Source organism: Notothenia coriiceps, unplaced genomic scaffold, assembly GCF_000735185.1.
Source record: "Notothenia coriiceps isolate Sejong01 unplaced genomic scaffold, NC01 NC01_scaffold00032680, whole genome shotgun sequence".
Taxonomy (NCBI): Eukaryota; Metazoa; Chordata; class Actinopteri; order Perciformes; family Nototheniidae; genus Notothenia; species Notothenia coriiceps.
This window is the reverse complement of record NW_011365381.1, coordinates 207443-221637: the sequence shown is the minus strand read 5'-3', so window position 1 is coordinate 221637 and position 14195 is coordinate 207443. Positions and strand designations below refer to the sequence as shown.

The 14195-nt window shown below is 39.8% G+C and overlaps 1 protein-coding gene across 1 annotated transcript; it reads right to left on the bottom strand.

Moving 5' to 3' along the window:
* Positions 1-2562: 2562 nt before the first annotated feature.
* ankrd33bb (ankyrin repeat domain 33Bb) lies at positions 2563-7818 on the bottom strand. The gene is made up of 5 exons (XM_010789267.1): positions 7438-7818; positions 5319-5448; positions 3583-3723; positions 3300-3463; positions 2563-3207 (listed from the first exon to the last, which is right to left on the bottom strand). Exons 1-5 carry the CDS (start codon positions 7816-7818, stop codon positions 2563-2565), a joined length of 1461 nt encoding a protein of 486 aa, XP_010787569.1.
* Positions 7819-14195: the final 6377 nt, after the last annotated feature.

Genomic DNA, 14195 nt, shown 5'->3' with positions numbered 1-14195 from the left:
AAAATGATATTGCTTTAATTTTACAGTCACTTATCTTCAAATGGAGCTGAAGTTCTAGGGAGATACAAATGTTTGGGCCAAGAAGAGAAAAAGATTCAAATGGGCCAGAGAGAACAAAACGTGAATCAAGAAATGTGAAATGTGACCGGAGCAAGAAGGTAAAATGTACATTATTTCCCAATTTGAACTAATGTTGCAAGATGAATTTCTGCATAAAACTACACAAATTAAGAAGTTTCCTTGAACTTGTAAATGACTGAATGGAAGAATTGTGCTTCCTGTTGCACTGTCGTTAGCGGAAAAGCCATACCAGTGTGCAACAAGACCAGCAAGTGATGCTTGGTAGGGAAGGAAAACCAAAACATTTTTTAAATTACATTCTCCAAAGACCAGAACACATTTGAGAGAAAAGACCAAGATAATAGAAATGCTTTGAGACTTGGCTTCAGTATTACAGCCCTTTAATTTAGGTGGTTTGGGTTTGAACATTGTCTTAGTAAATTGCTCTGTATACTCCATTATTATATTGAAGGGAGAATAATTACATTGTATGAACATGGTCTGGAGATTCTAGTGCAGCCTCTCAGACTCCGAAAGCTTTCCAGTACTTCAAAACAGAAGAAACAGAAGATTAAGCAATTTTTTTAATGGCATAAGAGAAAATCTATATTAAGGGTCAGGAGGGCTCTCTAGTGGTCATTCGAGAAACTGCACCACATGGTCGGGTGGCGGCCATTTTAGTCTCTGAGGCCTGTTCTGCATGGCTCTCTGCAGATAGATCACCACACCACAGGCACAGATTTTTATCTTTGAAAGCAAAAAGATAGCGCAAATCTTTTTCATTACATATACACTGTTGGAGTGCAGAACAAAGCACGGACGAGACGTCAAGTCACAGCACCAGAAAAGAGGGAAGGCTGGTGTGCATCTTTTTTTCCATATCTAAGGTAAATTACTTTTTCTTGCAGGACATCATCCCTGCTGAGGTAAGGAAGTAAATTATGTTCTATCTGCAGTGTTTGATCAGCCAAACATATTTAATGGTTCCTAGGACAGTTAATTCTAAAAGCTAAGCTTGTGTTGGCATCAAGAGTCTTTGTCAGTTTGCTTTGAACTTTCTATACAGTTTTCCTACCAAAACAGCTAAAGCAGCTAAATTGTCTTACAGTCATTTTATATCTTTAACATAGGAGTGTCAAGAGATTTGTTTTTATTGAAAAGTATTTTTCAAATTGTGAACTATTCCTGTATTATGCTGTTAAAGAAAGACAGTAACACATTTACATTATCTTATCAGAGCATGAGTTGCAATGATATCAAACAACTAATCAACTACATAATATGGAGGTTGAACCAAATTCATTATCTGAAACAGAAAGAGCTGAGTAGAAATACAACTAAATGAAGAACAGCTATACCAGGATTGTGAGTTTTGACATTTTAAATTGTTGTTGAAAATGGGTTTGGGGCTAGATTGCGCCAATTGCAATTCGGAAAGTGAGGCAGAAAGTTACTTTTCAGTTGGGTAGCCTCGAAACATTTCCGCTTGCAGATATTGGGATGTTTTTTTTTCATTGGTAAAAATTGAATTTATTAGCCTCCAGGGTTTTGGTAGTGATCAACAGCTCGTAAAAAAACTACAATTTTTCATTTCATATAGTATACCAGAGAAAATGATCAACCCTTCAACAGTATCAATTCAAAACAGAAAGTTGCCATGGACAATGAATTAGGAAAAATGCCATGGATGATACGGATGACAAACCCAAAAAAAAGGTACAGATATTTACCAAAATATGTAATGCCCTTCGCTTACTGACATTTTGTAGCCTTATATTACATTTCTTTGTATTTTGTAGAATTCAAATACACATGGATTCAATAATGAATAATATATAGTGGACCTCCACTTCTCATAGAGCAGGAGATGCCCACAGTACCAGTGTAGCAGAGGACTATCTTGTGATTATTTTGGAAGTCAATAAGTCACAGTCTAGCACTAAGCTGTTTATTTTTGGCTCTGCCTCCCCACTTCTCCACAAAGCCGTAACAAAGCCTGTGTGAGCTGGCTCCTCAGCTCGGCTGTCAAATGCCGCTCACAAATACCTGTTGTATATGTATCAGTGCAAAATGACTTCTTGGCTTATTCCCGCAGGCTCGCTGATCCCTTCCTGTGACAATCTGCTGTCACAGCCAGCCACCAATCTTCATTTGGCCGTGTCGGAGCTATTCTCTCCAACCTGTAAAATCCCACGACTTGTTGTCACCTTCCTGACTTTTCAAGCCCCATTTCCCCCCTCTTAAAATGTCTCTCTGGCAATGTTTTCCTGTCAAAGTTCACTTCAACAACTACAGTTGTCCTGTAAATGTTCATAATGACTCACAAATACATAATTTGGACTAAATAGGAAACAAGGCAACAACTCCAACAATGGCGAGAAAACCATATTGAACCTTTTCAGTTGTATTTACATCAACGGAATCCTTTCTTCATTGGTTTTCCTAGAACTGCGTAAAGTGTTGTCAGGGTTTTCGAAAAAGACACCAGTACTCCCATTTCCCTCATCTCCTCCTTATCTGAGGTAACATTTTTTGCCTCTCCTCCTCCTGCCTCCTCTCTATTCTCTTCATCTTGTAGTTCCACTTGGGGATCTGTAGCTGGTTGTTGTTCCTTCTCCGTTTGAGTATTTCGGGTAAGTAGCTTGAAGACGGCGCTTTGCAAAGCCTCAATTTTGGCACCACCGTGCCTGGCCGCACACTGTTCCTCCTCAGCAGATGCAGAGGCAGGAGGCTCGCCCGCCTCATGGCCAACGTGGCCACGTCATTTAGCAGAGGCTGCAGGCTGGCCCTCCGATCCAGCACTTTGGGAATAAGAAGGACCTTGGAGTTCTGGAAAAATCTCTTGTAGTTGTTCAGTCGTTCCGGGCCCATGTACTTCAGCTCAGAAACCCGTTGCTTCCGCAGGATCTCCTGCACGGCCTGACGACGCTTCCCGAGACACGGGGGGCTGCCTGGACACACTGTGCGACAAGCTGTGGCCATGAACGGAGAGCAGATGCTCGTGGTGACCTGGACCATGTGCTCAAAAACTCCATCATCGACAGGGTCTACCTTATTATTAATGTAAAACCTATAAGGGCAGCACGAAAATAAGTCCATCAACCGCTTCTTGCAGGACTTCGGCTCCTCGGACTGGGCCGCCCGCTCCTGCACAAGATCAAACGTTACAGGAATCATCAGTTTAAGGCATTATGAGGCGCATTCAATAGTAAGAGTGTAGTCATTATGGATTTATTGACCTCCAACATGGGCCACTCCAGAGAGAAGGAGTCACAGAACTGCTCAGCACAGGGCCTTGCTATCAGCCGTTGCATCAGATAGGCCGTCTCATATCGACCGGTGAAGAGAGCCCACTCCCTGGGTGTCAACTGGCGGCCATTGTCCCGAGCCTGAATATCGCCTCCTGGAAACATAAGGAGATATACAACTGCTCAGTGCAAGGGAGAATCTGGGAGTAGAGCTGTTCTATAAACGGTGTGGCCTTCCATTGGCTAAGATAATAGATCATAGTGTGTGCTCTACCAGACAGCATGAGAGTCCTGACACACTCGGCCCGGCCCTGCATGGCAGCCTTCATCAGCGCTGTGAAACCGTGACAGTTCCTCCTCTCCATGTCCATCCCTGGAAAGTAATTGAGCAGGTAGTTTGCGATGTACCAATAACCTGCAGACCGGGAGAGAAACACAGACTTGTGTTACACAGCTTTGCAATGGCAACTATTATTCTGATGTATCACCCACATTTTCTACATTTCTACCTTTTCACTTATTTTTTCAGTCATTATAACAACTTTCCAGGAAACGGTTTTGTATCTGTCCATGTGTGACATTTCACTACAGCTAAATTCCCTTCTGTAAGGGAGGAGCACCTAGTGGTAGGCTTGCCGTCATGTTTCAGTATACTTGCGTAAAGGCTACTAATCATATTCGTTCATCACATTCATTAGACCCCTCACAAATATCTTTGATACACATGTGAAGCTACAATGTATGTTTTTACAGAAAATTGCCTAGTAAAAATTATTTTATGACATACTATATATATTATATAATAAACTATAACAAAAATGTGTTAACTGTGCCATTATGTAGGATTTTTGAATGACATTTTTATGGCATACGATATGACCTTATATAACCTTTTTGTGACACGTTCCAGATTATGCTTTTGATTCAACCAGACACAACACAGCACGTTTAAGAACTGTTCCATGAGTGTCTCTCCTCTTAACTTAAAATACGCTATAGTGTATTTTGACAGAACACAGTTGAGCGGATGCACCCAAAACTGTCCTTCATAACACACAAGGGGACGGGTAATAACCGGAAAAGCATGGCATGGGACCTTTAAGTCTTAAAATGATATCCATGTATTAAAAATAATAGTTTTATTTGATGGATTTGTGAATCTTCCCTTACAAAAACAAGTGGCCTTGCCCATAAAATGATGAAATTCCAGGCCTCTTGATACTGGGAGTTCACATCTGAGGACCTGGATTTATTACCATTATACGTCTGGACACTTTCTACCGTTTTTGAAGGCTTTCAGGAAAAAAAAGCTTTTCTCCTCATATGTATTTGACCACTCCACTGCAGCCTGGGCCCACAGTCTTGGTCACCTGTTCCCCTGAGGTGTTGCAGAGTACTTTTTCATGAAGGAAGATCAATACTTCTTTTAATGAAGCAGAAAATGAAGAGGAGTCTGCAGCTATTCATCACAGGACACAAAGAGCCATTCATCATCATTAGCAGATGAGACTCCGGGCCGCTGTGTCTGATACATATGGTTGCATCACTATGAAATTACTTACCGTGGTACTTTTTATTGGCAGAAAAAAACGGTGATTATTGCAGCTGAAAGCAACGGACCTCATAATATGATCTGTGCTTTATTTTGGACCCTTTCTTACCTAATTTGGACTAGATTTGCTACAGTATCAATTGTTCCACTCTAAAGTTGGGGAATAGATCACAGAACGCATCTGAACATAGGGAGGATGATCAATTCCTTGATGGTGACAAAATTAACCACTTACTTATTGGTAGCTTCTAAGTCTCGTTCAGAAATGTTAGTAGTATCAATATTCTTGTCGAACTCTACGTTTTTAACTTGACAGGGCAGAAGCTCTTGATTAAGTTCAGTCTGTGTATGTCAACACAGTATATGTTGGTCTAATCAGGCTAAAATAGTTAAAAGACCTGTGTCGGCGCTCCCACATTGTGAAAGGCATTTTAAGAATTCTAAAGAGGTGTGTTTACCTGCTTGTGCTGCAGTAATGAGAGCGGTGTTGCCCTCGTTGTCCTGCCAGTTAATGTCCAGATAGGGGCACTGGGACAGGGCGATGACAATTTCCACGTAGCCATGGTAGCACGCAACAATCAGACCAGACTGAAACAAACAAAAAAGAGTGCTTGAGTCTCTTCTTCTCTCTATGTCTATGATTTGTTTAACTTCAAATTGGTTTCCTGGGGCTTAGGGATAGCTTATTTATGGATTTATCGCCATGTTTCCAAGACCAAATCATTTTAGTGATTTTCATTCAAATAACTAAGAACAGCAGTCAAGCTGCCTAAAAGCAAAGTAGAAGGCTTTTTTCAGTGTGAAAAAGACAGATTGTGAGTCTATAAAATACTGTTATGTCTGGGTAAACATGGGTTTCCAACTGGAGTGGTCACTTGCTGAGCAAAAAATTTCCAAAATGGCTACTATCTGGTTAGCTCTTATGTAAAAGGATAACAGCTATAAAATCAGAGTTAGTGTCAGTAGCATTTTCACAGAAAACACATATAAACAAAGGGGTCAAGGGTTGCATTTTCATGCTTCTAGAAACTGGATAGCGGAGTATTGAGCAACCAGTCTGTGCCATTTTTTGGTTTTCGGCCAAATCCTTCATCCTTAATCTCAATAAAAAACTAATAGACCAGCATCTCCCATCTTTTGCGAGGTCAAATGAAATGTTCTTTTATAAAGGGGTATGTTGGCTTTGAAGAGAGCATGGACGGATATAACCGCTTTGTCTTTGCAAAACCAAACTATCCTTTAAAGGGAGAATAACTGGCATCTCTGAATTGCAAACAAAAAATAACAATAAATTATGCCTTCTGGGTGTTAATAAAGAACCTCATAAAATACAGCTATAGAGTTGTTTGACATATTATACCTGTGTAGGATATGACACTAACATAATTTCAAGGCGGAATACAAGGACATTTTATTCAAGCTTTGTTCTTAGGGTGACAAATAAGTTAGGAGTTTAAAATGATGAAAAACATGAATGTGTTCAAGTTTGTAGGTGAACCCCACGACTGATACAAAGTAGAAGGTTAGCGTAGTCAGCCTGGTTCTAATATATCATAACAAATATTAAAGATATCACACGGTTTTACGGTTATCTACAGATCCTTTTGTGTTAAGGTCTTTTGTTGAATCACACTACAAACAGTGAGTGGATTGACTCAACAGGGATCTGAATCAATTGAAAGTTTCCCAACATTGACAACAAGTCACTCAACAGGACAGTTGGTTGGTAAAATTAGGTAAAAGGGCAATGCTGATTAAGGTCTTCATACCCACAACAAGCTTGATCATGATGAAGTTAGCGTTTAGCTCAATATGCCAATAGCATTTATCTCACCTCGTTAATCATGTCTATGTCAGCATAATGCTGTGTTGACAAACTTCAAGGTTTTCTGAAAGACAATTCTGTGACAGTTCTCCAGGGCAATCCTTCTCTCCAGCTGTGTAAGCATGCAGTAGCTCAGATCAATCTCTTAGCAAGCCCTTTAGAATCTGAGCCCTAACGGCAAGCCGCTTCTCTACAATGTCATTCCTTTCCGTACTTTAAACTACCAATCTGTCATCCGAAGCTTAACCAACTGCTCTGAAGCCTTCTTCAGGATTTGACCATTATTATGGTATGAAAATCATCTGGCTGATTCATATCTTGATTAAGTTGTGTAATCTATTTTAGTTGCCGTATAGTCTGCCGAAACTTGTATTATAAGTTATTATAAGTGCCTGTGCAGACTATTACAATTTAACTACATAGTATTCCCCTAAACCCTATGATATTAGAAAATGAATGGAAACCCATTTCTGCCTGTTAGGCTGTGGCTCAGTGGATAGTGTGCAGGACTTCAAATCAGAGGGTAGCAAGTTTGAGTCCCACTGCAGTCAGCATGTCATTGTGTCCCTAGGCAAGACACTTCACCCCAAATTGCTCCTGTGGGGATTGCCCACAGTACTGAATGTATGTAAGTCGCTTTGGATAAAAGCGTCTAACAAATGACATGTAATGTATATAATTGAAACAACAGAAGCCAGAAATGCATGAAAACCAAGTTTTTCATTCAAATGCATTGATACCCAAAGACCTACTCTTTTGTTATGATCCGTCTCTTTCACTTCCTCTTCGGTCACTCCTTGTCTGATCATAATCTTGACTATGATGGAGTTGTTGTTGCAGCAGGCTTTATAGAATGAAATAGGCTCAGGGCTGTCAGGGCTCGGGGGGCGGTCAGTCTGAAATGGACTGTCTGGAGGATAGAAAGAATCGTCTGAGGCAACACTGTGTGTGTCCGAGTGATCCGGGAGGGACTCAAAGTCCAACTCCTCAAACTCCTGGTAGACCTCATCCTCATCCTCCCAATAGTTTCGCGTAAAATCCGCTTCAGGATCCTCGTTACATTCCTCTTCTGACACATCACTCTCTTCCCCAATTTCGTCAATAGTGGTGATGGACATTGAAGGTATATCCATAGCCCCTTTATCAGTTCTGAACGGAATCTCACCAAGTCTGATGCCTCCGGAAACTCCATTCTCCCGAATCTTTGAAACTTCACTAAGTTCCTCTGTTATTAACACCATTTAAAACCTACCCGGCCCCAACACACTTTAAATTCTAGGGCTGACGACCTAGAGTTCATGTCCATAGGCCTGATGAAGTAGTTGTCTTAACATACCCGATAGAATATTGATTGCTGCCAGGCTATTGACCTCCAACTGTTTCCATCTCAGTCAGGTTTTCCAAGAGACAGGGGTTCACTGGAGATCACAGGGGAGGCATAAGATCATCACTCATGCTAATCTTCCAACATTTTCGGATAAATCTCCTCAGGACACCATCCAGTTAAAGAAGATCTAGAACTCCACAAGAGAATGTCATCAACGAAGGTTTGTTCATATGCTTGATCTGAGGTAGTCACTCATTACCAATGAAGATCGGTATTTCCAAATGACAATTTCGACAAGTTACAAGATGTTGAAGAGTCACTGTCCATTTCCATGTGACACTTCGCATTGAACCCAAAAGCTTGTACGTCAAAGCTTTTAATCATGGCTTCAGTACCCAGACAGGCAGCCTGTATTCTTGCAGTCTTGTTGAGAAGTTTCAAGTAGTCCACTGGTAAGTAAAAAAGAGCAGGTGTCTTGGTTGGAAACAGTCACAACGAAGAGCAATTAATCGTGTGGAGAAACATTGAGCCTTCTTAGACGACGGTTGGCAATGGGATGACAGAGATATTCTCTTGAACTAATGCATGATAATCCTTTTAGTCACTCTCTCTCTCTTGCTCTATCTGATCTCTTGTGTTCCCCTCCCTTTGACAAGACAGTTTCAATTTTTTCTGTAGAAATACAATAAAGTGGAACATAGACGGTACATGCACAGAGGGAATGTTTTTTTAATTTTGTAAATCCTCTTTCTTACTATCTGTTTTACACAGGGAACAATCTGAGGAAGTTTAAAACAACTAAGAATATGCAAAGTTAATGCAACAAATCCTTGAACATTCATGCTAATGTTTACAGCAACGTTCATATTCTTTATTTATGCACCATGACATCAAGTCAAATTCCTAGTATGTGCGAACCTACATGGCAATAAACCTGTTTCTGATTCTGATTCTGATATGGTTCGTTCTGAACTAAATATCCTCATTAGAGAATTACTATCATCAGTACAAGGGGTCAGGCAAGTCCTACCCATCCCCCTCTCTTGTTTCTTCTTCAGTTGCACTTAACACCGCCAGCTTAAATTGGATTTAACGACCAGTGAAAGGACTGGGATCACCCTGAACCCTAAGACATACATTTTTAAGAATGCAATGCCATTCCTTCAAATCAATAGGACTTACATTTTTGGGAAAAAACTTTTTTGACTCTACAGTAAGAATAAAATGCATAACATAATAGAATGAAATGAAGTAAATTAAAAAGAAAGCAAGTATGCTGCATGTATATGGAGTCAAGCATTACTTATTTGACTTGAATTGACAAGTAAATAATCAATTGTGAAATCTTATCTTATCTAATCTCTGCATTGAAACCATTTCATCGAAATGTATGTGGTTTGAATTCCCCACTTTCAAAAGGTTACCACCGATTCATAGAATATGGTCATCATTCAAGTTTCCAATGTATACACATCATGACTATCAGGTCATTCAAATTCAAAAATCCCAATTCTATTAAAAAAATGTAAACATTCAATAACAGATTTTGCGGCTGCTTAGGGGCTGTAGAAAAAAGCCGAAAATATAATTATGTATGGTAGTTGAGGATCCCAATAAAGGGGTGCTCGGAAATAAATCTATTTCCCATGGTCAAGAACTCAGACTGTCAGACTGATTCGTGACAACTGCCTTATGCAAGGGTTTGCCACGAGGACACAGTCTCAGTGTCTGAGTCCACACCGAGCCAACATCAGGTACACAAACACTAATCTCTCGTGGTCAAATCCTTCTTTTCCAGAAACACATTGTACCGTTCTACCCTTCAATTGAACTTTTAAGGAGGTTAATTAATGATTTAAAGTTCTCTTTGACCAAGGTCTGCACTAGTTGTTTAATGACTGGTGTTATATTGGAGAATCTCATCACGACACAGCACTAATCTCTTCAGAGCGCCTTAAGAAGGAACAATCAAAGGCACTTACTCCATGATTAGATCGTCATAAAGAGATTGACCCCAATGTGTTTGTGAAAAATGATGTACGGGTTGGAAAAATCTGATTTAGCTTCACAGTAAAAATGCTGCCAACACTCCTAATCTGAACTTTACTTTCTCAACTGTTAAGACTGTTAGCAGGAGAGTAATTGGATTTATCAGAAATAACCCATCATCCTGTTCCTAGAGCTGCGCTTTCTAGTATCACAATGTTATCCTTAATCGGAACTGGGCTGTTTTAAACTTCTGATGTTTGATTCCCACACAGATTTAAAATCTGTATTTGTGATAAATAAATGGCCTGTGTTCTGTGACATGATAGTCTAATACCTTTTGTCTTAATATACAGGACTGTCTCAGAAAATTAGAATATTGTGATAAAGTTCTTTATTTTCTGTAATGCAATTAAAAAAACAAAAATGTCATACATTCTGGATTCATTACAAATCAACTGAAATATTGCAAGCCTTTTATTATTTTAATATTGCTGATTATGGCATACAGCTTAAGAAAACTCAAAAATCCTATCTCAAAAAATTAGAATAGTTCCTCAGACCAAGTAAAAAAAAGATTTATAACAGCAAAACACAATCAAACATTTTAAAATGTCCATTAATGCACTCAGTACTTGGTTGGGAATCCTTTTGCACGGATTACTGCATCAATGCGGCGTGGCATGGAGGCAATCAGCCTGTGGCATTGCTGAGGTTTTATGGATGCCCAGGATGCTTCAATAGCGGCCTTTAGCTCATTAGCATTGTTGGGTCTGGTGTCTTTCAGCTTCTTCTTNTATAGTGGTCCATCGTCTATAATTAGGTTTTCGTGAGGTGTTTTCAGATCAATCTTCCTTTACACCGTCTGGCTTGACTCGTGTGGTTTCTCTCTTACTGGCTGTCGTTAATGTCTTAATCAACTCTCTCATGCGATGTGTTCTTATATACCCTCTCTGTTAAGTTTCTGTCACCCTGACTTCGACCTTTCAGGTCATATGTTTCAAGTTGTACTAGTTGTTGTCTCTGCACAGGCTCCTTTACCCGATGTATGTTTATCGGCAAATGGGTTACCAGTTCGGTGAAAAGACTTTAGTTCTTGTTGCCTTTCTCACGTCAGACTTGAACCCGATTCCTTCTCTTCGTGACCTGTTCATACGTGTCATCCAGGTTCTTAGGAGAAAAGTCTGTCTTTTCGTTCAAATACATAAAGTAAACCTTTAGTTCCTGGGCAGACCTCTTTCCGACTTTCTCTTCCTCGTTTTAGGTCTATTACGTAATACTTAGGTCACACTTCAAAAGTGTCAGTCGCTATCTCAATTATACTCCTTCTCTGTATAGTCGGACACCACTAACCCAGGTGACTACCAAAGTAGTTTCTGGGTCTTCATTTTACCGTCGACACATGGTTTCTCTATTAATATCTCTGGATGTTTCGAAGCAGACGACTTGTTCGAGATACCTCTACTCCTTAAGTAAAAGGGTCGTGACTAGACGTGGCGGTGTCACGGTTTTGTGTGGTTCATTGACCACATTACTGGTACCGTAATGACAGGTAGCTAACCGAACTGTTTATTTAAGGGACTGGGACTGGGGTATCTCTTATACACTTCCATATACACTTTTCTTCGACTTTCTGGTGGTTGGGTGTTATAGATTACTGATTGTGAGAAATTTCTTTTTGTGTCTTACCCTCCTGATGGAGGGTGTCAATGACGGTCCTCTGGACAGCAGTCAGATCAGCAGTCTTCCCCATACTTGTGATTTAGTTTACTGAACCAAGCTGAGTGTTTTTCAAGGCTCAGGAAACCCTTGCAGGTGTTTCGAGTTAATTAGACGATTCAAGTGATTCGTTGAACACCCTACTAGTATACTTTTTCATGATATTCTAATATTTAGAGATAGGATATTTGAGTTTTCTTAAGCTGTATGCCATAATCAGCAATATTAAAATAATAAAAGGCTTGCAATATTTCAGTTGATTTGTAATGAATCCAGAATGTATGACATTTTTGTTTTTTTAATTGCATTACAGAAAATAAAGAACTTTATCACAATATTCTAATTTTCTGAGACAGTCCTGTATATGTAATTGGTCAGTTTTCTATGCTAGATTAAATGCATTGACTGTATAAGAAGTCGACGTAGTCATTGTTTGGGCTTTTGGCCTTCACCATCTTGTTTTTTGCAACTAGAACTGACACAATAGCATGGAGCAAATTACAAAAACAAACTAGCCCGCCCTAAAGCATACCCTGCTTGTCGTCTATTTTACTCTAAATCGGACCACCTTTTACAAATTAAGGGAAACACGATTGCTCTATGAGCCCCATGGAGGCAGAGGATGCATTTCATTCCTTGCTCAGAAGTCAAACTTGCAAAGTAACGGGTGGGTGTAACCTGGAGACAAATTGACGCACACACAATTGACAATCCATGAAACATTTACAAAAAAACTAAAAGATAGACACTATATTTACACTTGAGCTAGCAATTCCCACATATTTTGACAAGACTGATTCAGTAAACCTGGGCCGAATACTTTTAAGTCCTGAGGTCTCTCTTTCTCCTTTGCCTCTCCCAGGTGCTACCAATCCCTCGTTAGTGCCTCACTAAAGGGCGGAGGACAGCTGCGGCATTTCTTTGCATCTGTGTTGTTGGTGTGTGTGCAGTGTGTTGTAGTGACTAATGGATTTGCCCCATGAACACATTTTAGTTTTTTGCCATTATATCTCATTGTGCCATTTCCTGTTTTCAAGAAAGTTGTCCTTAGTTTGTCTTTTGAATCTGCTGTTGAAGTGACTTTATTTTCAGTTCACTTCACCAAATAATTTGGTTAAATTATTCTTTTTGGTGCTTTTCCTTTTCCTGTAGTGTGTTGTATATATCATACTAAGAACATTATTGAGGAAAAAATACTCAGAACTCTTTACAACAGTCTATGTCTCCCTTACCTTTACTACTGATCCGAAATATGGGGAAACACGTACTCAACAAATCTACAAAAAATAATAACATCCCAAAAAAAAGTATTTCGAATAGTCTGTGGTGTTCGTAAATATGAACACACAACTCCCATATTTAAAAAAAAAACTCAATCTATTCAAATGTGTTGACATAGTAAAGCTTAAAACAGTACTGATTATGCACAACATTTTCCATAACAAAATGCCTAATAGCATTCAAAAGCAGTTCCAAACCACAGTCAGGAAATACCCAACTAGGCATCATAACTGGTTGTGTAGCAAACCCTGTAGAACAACCATCAAATCACACAGCTGATCCATAATCGGAGTTCAGTCAGACAACTCACGTGTTCTTAATATGTTTATTAGAGCAGCATATAGTTGAGTTTGGCGTCTAGGCTCGGGCCTCATCACTCCACAGATTTACAAAGAACATTGAGTGATGATTAGATACTGTAACTATCCCCCGAGCCTACAGGTGGAAGCTGGGGTGGTGGTGGGGCAGGCAAGCAGCACGTGAACGCATCAGCAATGTGACAGAGCCGCAGCATTAGCGAGGCAGAGGCAGGCAGATCTGGCAGCTTAAATAGAGCGGCAAGTTAAGGAGATTGTGTTTGGTTGGCTGTAAGAGAGACGCGTCACGTGTTAATGTATCATTGGTGCTCGAGTTGACTGCCTGAACTAGCTCGCAGGCTTCGCCCCATTTAGAACGTGGAATGGACTTCACCCAGACCTTTCAAGTATCACTTGTCATAAACAATCAAAACTAAATTAAAAAACATTATATTTGCAGATTACTCCTGCTAACAAATATTGGGTATTCCCAGAATCCTTTTTTTATTTATTTAATTGGTCTACATTACTTTTAATGTATTTGTACTTATTTTCCACCATAATTTGCAAATAAATTCTTGAAAAATCAGACAATGTGATTTTCTGGATNCCCCTCCCCCCCACCACCCCACACTCCTCCCAACTTCACACCACTCTCTTCTATGAGGGAGACCGCACTTGTGAAACCCTAAAATTCTAAAATTCCTGGTAAATGAACGTGTTTTTGCAACATACTTGGTCACCCCTTTTTTTCATAAATCAGTCGGTGGGTTTCAACACGTTCAACAGACGGGTGAATATTTTCTACTCTCTCCCGGACATCTAAAAGTAGGGATCCCCATCATGGCAGTTGATACTCCTCTGTTTTAATCCTTTGTTTTAGGTCCCTTTTAGGCTGTAA

Coding starts and splice junctions, on each gene's coding strand:
- ankrd33bb (XM_010789267.1), bottom strand. CDS start 7,818: ATGGATATACCTTCAATGTCCATCACCACTATTGACGAAATTGGGGAA. Junction 3,724..5,318: donor CATTACTGCAGCACAAGCAG/GTAAACACACCT, acceptor CCCGGTCTGCAG/GTTATTGGTACATCGCAAAC. Junction 3,464..3,582: donor CAGGACTCTCATGCTGTCTG/GTAGAGCACACA, acceptor TTATGTTTCCAG/GAGGCGATATTCAGGCTCGG.